Source organism: Salvelinus sp. IW2-2015, linkage group LG4q.1:29 (genome assembly GCF_002910315.2).
Source record: "Salvelinus sp. IW2-2015 linkage group LG4q.1:29, ASM291031v2, whole genome shotgun sequence".
Lineage (NCBI taxonomy): Eukaryota > Metazoa > Chordata > Actinopteri > Salmoniformes > Salmonidae > Salvelinus > Salvelinus sp. IW2-2015.
The window spans coordinates 37936399-37945497 of NC_036842.1; the positions used below are offsets into that span (position 1 = coordinate 37936399).

The 9099-nt window shown below is 42.8% G+C and overlaps 1 protein-coding gene and 1 long non-coding RNA gene across 2 annotated transcripts in view; both read left to right on the forward strand.

Annotated features, from left to right (window-relative positions):
- Positions 1–9099, forward strand: part of pam (peptidylglycine alpha-amidating monooxygenase) — a 154807-nt gene that overhangs the window by 44565 nt on the left and 101143 nt on the right. The window contains exon 7 of the mRNA XM_070439610.1: positions 1520–1611. Within this exon, the coding sequence (XP_070295711.1) occupies positions 1520–1611 (92 nt within the window). The remainder of the gene's footprint in view (positions 1–1519; positions 1612–9099) is intronic.
- Positions 8–568, forward strand: LOC139027534 (uncharacterized). The gene is made up of 3 exons (XR_011479641.1): positions 8–159; positions 293–451; positions 512–568. It is a non-coding gene; the product is annotated as an uncharacterized lncRNA (long non-coding RNA).

Genomic DNA, 9099 nt, shown 5'->3' on the forward strand with positions numbered 1-9099 from the left:
GTGTTCTAGGATATGATAGTTCTGTTGTGTGTAGATGGATGATGTTCTAGGATATGATAGTTCTGTGGGGTGTAGATGGATTGTGTTCTAGGATATGATAGTTCTGTTGTGGTGTAGATGTATGGTGTTCTAGGATATGATAGTATGATTAGTTCTGTTGTGGTGGGTAGATGGATGTGTTCTAGGATATGATAGTTCTGTTGGGTGTAGATGGATGGTGTTTCTAGGATATGATAGTTCTGTTGGGTTGTAGTGGATGGTGTTCTAGGATATGATAGTCTTGTTGTGGTAGATGGATGGTGTTCTAGGATATGATAGTTCTGTTGTGGTGTAGATGGATGGGTTCTAGGATATGATAGTTAGTTGGGTGTAAATGGATGGTGTTCTAGGATATGATAGTTCTGTTGTGGTTTAGATGGATGTGTTCTAGGATATGATAGTTGTCTGTTGGGTTGTTGTGGGGTGTAGATGGATGTGTTCTAGGATATGATTAGTTCTGTTTGTGGTGTAGATGGATGGTGTTCTAGGATATGATAGTTTGTTTGGGTAGATGGATGGTGTTCTAGGATATAATAGATGATCTGTTGTGGTGTAGATGGATTGGTGATCTTAGGATGATGATAAGTTCTGTTGGGGTGTAGATGGATGGTGTTCTAGGATATGATAGTCTGTTGTGGTTTAGATGGATGATGGTTCTAGGATATGATAGTTCTGTTGTGGTGTAGATGGATTATGTTCTAGGATATGATAGTTCTGTTGGGGTGTAGATGGTGATGTTCTAGGATATATAGTTCTGTAGGGTGTAGATTGATGGTGTTCTAGGATGATGTATAGTCTCTGTTGTGGGTGTAGATGGATGGTGTTCTAGAGATGATAGTTCTGTTGTGGTGTAGATGGATGGTGTTCTAGGATATGCATATATGATAGTTCTGTTGTGGTGTAGATGGATGGTGTTCTAGAATATGATAGTTCTGTGGGTGTAGATGGATGGTGTCTCTGGATATGATAGTATGATGTTCTGTTGTGGTGTAGATGATGGTGTTCTAGAGATATGATAGTATGATAGTCTGTTGGGTGTAGCATGGATGGTGTTCTAGGATATGATAGTATGATAGTTCTGTTGGGGTGTAGATTGATGGTGTTCTAGAATATGATAGGATGATAGTTCTGTTTGGGTGTAGAATGGATGGTGTTCTTCTAGGATTATTGATAGTTCTGTTGGGGTGTAGATGGATCGGTTCTAGGATATGATAGTTTCTGTTGGTGGTGTAGATGGATGTGTTCTAGGATATGATAGTTCTGTTGTGGGTGGGTGTAGATGGATGGTGTTCTAGGATATGATAGTTCTGTTGTGGTGTAGATGGATGGTGTTCTAGAATATGATAGTATTATAGTTCTGTGTGTGTGTGTGTGACTCATCAATATTGTTCCCACGTAGAGTCCATCCAATTCTGGACCTAGTTGAGACCAGAGACGGGAGGGGCTGTATTGACCCAGTGCTGTTGTTTGGTTCTTTCAGGGACTGTGGGAGTGTCAAGGGGACCTGTGAGGACGAAGCCTCCATCATGTACGCCTGGGCCCGAAATGCCCCACCCACCAGGTTACCCCCAGGTACACAGTCTCTTTCTTTATTTTTCTCTTTAATCTCTCTCTCTCTCGACATTTCATCTTTCTCTCTCTCCTCCCAGTCGCACTCTTTCCGCTTCATCTTTCTCTCTCTTTGTGCCTTCCATCTTTCTCTCCATCTTTCTCTCTTCTCCATCTCTCTCTCACTGGAGAGATCAGACTCTAACCCCATTGCTCGTCTGGACGATAGTAGAGATCAGACTCCGTACCCCATTGCTCTCTGGAGATAGAGAGATTAGACTCTTACCCAGTGCTCTCTGGAGAGAGTAGAGGATCAGACTCTACCCCAGTGCTTTCTGGAGAGAGGGAGATCAGACTCTACCCCAGTGAGCTCTGGAGAGAGTAGAGATCAGACTACTACCCCAGTCTTTCTGGAGAGAGGAGAGATCAGACTCTACCCCAGTGAGCTCTGGAGAGTAGAGATCAGACTCTACCCCAGTGCTTTCTGGAGAGAGGAGAGATCAGGCTCTACCCCAGTGAGCTTCTGGAGAGAGTAGAGATCAGACTCTACCCCAGTGCTTTCTGGAGAGAGGAGGAGAGAATCAGACCTCTACCCCAGTGAGCTTCTTGGGGAAGAGTAGAGAGAATCAGACTTACCCATGCTTCTGGAGAAGGAGAATCAGACTCTACCCCAGGCTTTCTGGAGAATAGAAGATCAGACTCTACCCCAGTGAGCTTCTGGAGAGAGTAGATCCATGATTGGTAATCTGCGGCTTTAGCCTGCGTATATTGTAATTGCTCCCCAATGAGTTCTTTCCTTATCAGTGCATCTCAAGCCTGGCAGGCCCACGGAGACCTTAATTACTGGTGCCTGTCTTTTTTTCTTTCTTTTTTCAATCCCAGATGCGGTTATTAAAGTTGGAGGGAAATCCAGGAATCACTTACTTTGTGCTGCAAAATCCACTAGGATGTCCAAGCTTTTAGAGGTGAGTAGGTAATTGGTGATAAAAACTCAGTAGGGTTGCAAAATTCCCTGTAATTTCCCCAAAATGTCCAGGTTTTCCAGAAATCCTGGTTGGATATTCCTGGAATCATGAGGGGGAAAAGCAGGAATGAATGGTCCTGGCTAGACATGCCATACAGGGGTCTGATCCAGTCCAGCATTAACACACCCCATTCAGCATCAATTAATCTGTTTTAGGGCTGGGTGACAAGTCTGTGTCCATGAGCCCCAAAACAATTGGTATCCGGTAGTACCGCACCAATGGTGATGTGTTGAGAAGCGGCGTGATGGGAACCGTGCGACCGCAAACCAGATTGGGGTGACCCGTGTAGCCCCCAGAACCAGTTGGGTGACCCGTGTGAGCACCGCAGAGAACCCAGATTGGGTGACCCGTTGTAGCCCCCCGGAACCACATTGTGACCCGTGTAGCCCGCAGACAATTGGGTGACCCCGTGTAGCCCCCAGAACCAGATTGGGTGACCCGTGTAGCCCCCAGAACCAGATGGGTGACCCTGTATAAAACAAGGCGATGAATTCACCTGGACTGTAATATTGTGCCTGCTTTGTATCAAATACAGTACCTGGTAATTATTGTAGCAGTTCATTTACTCTCATAGTTAATACGTGTTTATACAAAGCGTTTCCAGTTTGTTTATTCAGGCTTTCACGACCAGAAATTATTTAATTAGGGACTCAAAACAGTTATTGTTCCCCCACAACATTAAGTGGTTATTGTTCTCTTCCCCCACAATGAGCTCCCAAAAGACTCAACAGCAAACATTTGTGTTGTTCCACGTTTGTTGCGCAAGCTTCGCCCCCAGGGGCAGCTGAGAGAGAGTTCTTCACTAATGGCCATTGATTGTGCATTGAGGGGAGTTTGCTTCCCAAAGGGCACCCTATTCCCTATATAGTGCTCTAATTTGACCAGGGCCCAATAGGGGAGTGTTTTGGCATTAGAATACTACATTTGGAGTGGCTGTCTCTTCTCCCCAATAATAAGTCAGGACAGGCACACAATAAAGGGCTTTCTTAGGGAAAATAACTGGGCTGCCTGAAATTACTCGGGCTGCCTGAAGATTGACTGGGCTGCTGCTGCCTGGAATATGGCTGCCTGGGGCTCTGGTACAGCCTGCACTGGGCTGCCTGGAATGACTGGGCTGCTTGGATATGACTGGGCTGCTGTACGGCTGGAATGACTGGGCTGCCTACATGACGGAGCTGACCAAAGTAAAAATCTGCTGTTGTTCTGCCCACTGAACAAGCATCTTAACCCACTTTCCTTAGCGCCGTCATTGTAATTCAACAATTTGTTCTTATGCTGACTAGCCAGTATAAATAAAGGTTAAAATAAATATTTAAAAATATTTTAAAAAAACAGACGTTTCGAGGATAATGCCTTAGTAGTTGTTACCGTGAAACCTTCATACGTAAAATGCTGTTGCTTCTCAAATAGCGCTGTCTCTTTAGTAGCTGGGCAATCACCAGAATTCAGCAAATAAATGCCGGGTCTCAAGCATGAATGTTAGCAGCGTTACCTAATGAAAGGTTTAAAGTTTGATTTTGTACGTTAAAAATTCAGTTACTGACTCAAACAACTGATGGGGGCAGATATCCTTTTTTATCGGCAGTAAGAGACCGGGCAGCCATGGACTCGCTACAACTGAGAGATACTAGCCTAACTGGCAAGCACAAAAACAGTCCAATAGCTTTGGGATCGAACTGTAATACCTGCTGTGTAGGCACAGTGCGAAAGGGAGGGAATAAATGTAAGTCAGTCGAAGGAAAGTTTATAATGTATTTGTTTAAAACATTTTTGAAGAATGAGGCACACCAAGAACAAAAATAAGTGACACAGTGTGTAAATAATAACACATTAGTGCGGAAATTAAGAAGCATTGATGAAAATGGGACATGAATGCTGGGAATTATTAAACAATTTAACTATGCCGAAATGGTGCTTCTTCTGGGGAGACAGGATGTGGTGTTGGTGCCTGCCCACAGATTAGAATGCAGACCAGGCTTCTCAGAGATTATTGTATGTTAATAGGCAGTCCAGAAATAAACCCCTCATGATATGGTGTGTAGCCACCAGGGCAGGAGCTCCTGGGCTACAGCTAAGCCGCGCGGCTTCATAGCTTACTGCCAATGGGCGATTGGCCGGGTGTTTGCTTAAACGCCCCCTGTGATAGACAATAGCTAGCACCTATGGTGGGTAGGGAGCGACGCACGACGACTCAAAAGTGTTCCCTAAATGGCACCCGTATTCCCTAATGGGCACTACTTTCAACCAGGAAAGCCCTATGGGCCCTGGTCCAAAGAGGATTGTACCGTGGAAAGATATAATAGGGAGCCAAACTAGTGCTGTAATGAAATATGTATTACGGGTGCTTTACCAGGCGTAAGGACACCTGCGTAGAGACGTGAAGCGGTACTGGGCTTTCAATCAAAAACAGCATTCTGTTTCATATCGTTAATTTGATGTCGGCTAATTGCGCGGTTTTTTTTTCAGATCCACCATAAGAGATTCTCAGGCACCTTTACCTTACGAATGACTTCCAAACCCGTTAAGTATGTATATCCATTTACGCTGTAGTACATTTCCATATTAAGGAACACGATGAAATCACTTAGTAATTTTAACCATAGCGTATATGTCAGCAGCTGCGCAGGCTATTGGTTCTGGGTTGGACAGACACAAAAAACGCCAATTGGGTGATTCGATTCAGAATTGAACAGAGAGACATTGATACTTGTATTGGTTGTCCCAAATGGCAACCATATTCCCTTTTTATATCGACTACTTGTAACATGGCCGATAAGGCTGACTTCAATAATAGCTGCACACAATAGGAATAGGGCCCCATTTGAGTCCCCCTGGTAGACCTATACCTACAATACTTATCAACTGTGCGGCAGCATCATTAATGTGATGGAGTGGAATCATGTCCAACCCAACACTTTGTATGACCCCTTATCTGAATTAAAACAAGGATGAAACGGGGATACAATAGCTAATAAAAATAATGCGTATTTATGAAGAAAAAAGACGTAGATTTATGTATAGCATGTTTGGAAGCTCAGTGTTAAAACAAAATCTCCCTTACCGTAATAATCTAAGCCAATATGAAAGCAAATCTAGTTTGAAGATTAGAAATCAACTTGATTGAGGTCATGAACTGTCGTCCGTTACCGAGACCACATTATATGTTTTTTTACGAGTGGTCGTTAAACAATTTAGTTTTTAAGAGTATTCTTGCGTCCTACCTGAGCTCAAATTCTAGATGTCGGATTAAAACGAAGGGACTATGACTGTCCATTAATGGCCATTGGACTTGACTAAAATTTGTAGGTCTGCAACATTAATTTACCATTTATAATTTATCTCACAGGCTCATTTTTTGACGCATTAAGACGAACAATGTGCTAACCTTTTACGTGTAGATTCTGACCATGGTTAATTAGCGAGGTAGCCTAGCTAGTAACATATACTTAGCTATGATGTGCTGATTGTTACAAAAGCTCCAGCAGCGTAGCCCTCTGTAGCTAGCTAGCTAACACCAGTAGCTGAAACGCTAGCTAGGCATAACTAGCTAGCCTAACAAACAAGGCAAAGAAGGTAACTAGCATTTTGTTTGATGCGAAGGTTTGTACACAAATAACTTCAGCTCATGGAGCGCAGCTAGCTAGTTAGAGCCAGTCAAAAACAGCTGAAGCAGCTAATGGATAGCTAGTTCATGTCCAAATCCAGATCCTTTCCACACTAACAAGCTAGCAAGCTAACATACATCAGCTCAAAACACCCAAACTTTGGACAAAGGTATGCTGTAACTGACTATGCAGGCAATGGGCTTTGCCAACACTAGCAGCTAGCTACTCCTAGTCCAGGCAACAGTAAAGCTAGCCACCTTTTTCACTGTCAGACAGGACACAACTCAACTGCTGGAGAATGTTTTTGCTATCGACGTACAGAGACTCCGGCTCTATGTGGCAGCTGACTGCCAGTGTGCAAGGCATGCTGCTAGGCGATCGAGAAAAATCTCACCCAGTTAACAACCGATAATAACCATGTCCAGTATGCTCCTTCTCGCTGTCTTTCATTCAATTTTTTACATGTGTGCTGATCAACAGGTGCCAAAGCTAACAACTCCATTGGTATCGGAATCCTTTCAACTCTGCCGTGCACACCTGTGTGAAGCTAGCCACAATAGGATTAGCCACATAGTGGAATGCTTGCAGCTTCGCCCTTCAAAATGAAAATCCCCCATTTGAAAGTGATTCAAACTTGATACAAATAGTTAAAGCGGGATACCTAGTCAGCTTCGAACAACTGACTGCATTGCCAACTTGAACAATTTGCTCTTCTCGCATTAACCCAAACCCCTCTGAATCAGAGAGGCTCGGGGGGCTCCATTCGACATCCAGTCTTCGTAGCGCACCGGGGAAAGACATATCTGGACTAGAGTAAAAAAAACAACAAAACATTTTAAGTTCGAGAATTGGCATTGGTCTGAAGACCGAAAAAGAAAGAAATCATATGAGCACCCACATGCCTATTCCAACCGATGCATCTACCAAGGTTTTCTAGCACAGCGCTTTTGACATGACTACAGTAAGTATTTTACTACAAACTATGTGTGAAGCATGCTTAGAAAACATTTATGAAGTTTGGGAAATGGACTTGTATGTAGCAGAAATATTAAAACACTAGATCTGAGTCGAAAAACTACAAAGAAAAAACTGCCGTATTTTATTTCAACCAACCATCTTTGAAAATCCAAAAGAAAGGCCCTGTCTCCAGCCATACACAAACTCCTGGATAAATGTAATCCAATGTGTCCCAACAATTGGGCAGAGCTGTATGGTGCAAAAGTTGTCAAGATGGTATACTTGCATCGATGAGCGAAACTTGACATTTAGGTGTAAAGTCACCGGAGTACATCTTGCGCAAATCTGTAAAGAACATGCGATTCATCATACATTTTTCTGCCAAAATATATCACCGAAATCTGTATACTTGGACTTTGACTTAGCTTATACCAGTATTAGTAGACAGGATATAAGCTTCAACCATGCAAACCAACCCCAGTTTTCATAACTTCATTAACTAACTTCAAACTACGAATTTTCTTATAAGTTTGTCCAAAAATGGAAAAAGCATGCTGTCATACAACAAGCGTTAGTAGCTACATCTTTACGCACAGATAGCCCAGGCTCAATTTGGGCTATCTAGCCTAGCTTTTTATAGACCCCAATTGCTGGCTCTATTTACCCAAATTAAGTCACTCCAAGTGAAGCCGCAGCCGCTCAGTCCCGGGAAAACCGCGCGAAATACATGCCATGAAGGCAGCGCTCCGTCTGACCAAAATATAGGTGTCCTATAGATATATACACCCCTAATGATCATTGTGAATCTCCTGTATAGCGTTCGTACGGATCACTAGACGGAATACATCGACGTGATTTGACGCTGGTTGAAAACAAGTTTAGGGGTTAGATTTTCAAAAGATTCCTTCTTTGCAATGACACGAGCTGGAAAACAATCGATGTGCACCGCTATATGGACGCGTTTTATGATATGAAAAATGAGTTTTATCTAACAAAACGACATTTATGTATCTTCTGGGACCCGTCGGATGAAAATCAGAGAAAAAGGATTTCAGCAATGTAAGTACACTTTCACCTTCAGAGCTGAATTTAATAAACCTAATCGTCGTGTGAAAAAAGGTATTTGTTGTTAGAAGCTTCAACCTCAAAAAACAATAGCATGGAATTTTCTTGCAGTAAAGCTACATGTAAATTGGAGAGTTGCAGTATGAATAAACAAGAATTTAAAGCCTTGTCAGCCCGATTAATAAGACACTTATAGACCAGACATTTGTTGATTTCCTAAAAATCTGTGTGTGCCACAAGGCGCTGCATGATGTACCAACTGTTCCGATTGACGGGACGCCGATCCCTAAGAAGAAACTTGTATGTGGTACAAAGATCACAATTATGGTGGAACCACATCCTCTAATAGTATTAATTAAAGCTGTTTGAGAAGGTTTAAATCCTAAGCAACCTGCCTACACATAGTCTAAGTACAATACAACAATAGCTAATGATAGCTAGTAAAGCTGGGTGCTGGAAAACCCTTGGTAGAGCATGTGAATAGTTATTGGGGGCTTATCTGAATATCACTTTCTTTTTCGGCCTTCAGACCACACGCCTTATTCTCACTATAAACTTCGCTATTGTTTTTATTTTAATTTATTCTATAAATAGTTTCTGTTCACCCTGTGCGTCAGAGAGATAATGACATTTATTGAAACGGCGTCAATCTGACCCTAAGTAAACGTATTGTACCGTTCCTCATGATGTGATCTACGTTAAACGTATCTGTTCCGATATCCTCTGACAGTGAGCTAGTTCAACGTATTGCGTACGTGTCCAACTGTTTCCCTACTGTGATGGAAATAAGAGGTGCTGTATGATAAAGGTGCGGCCTGTGGTCCGCTTCCTCCATTGTCTCCATACTCAGTTTTGCACTC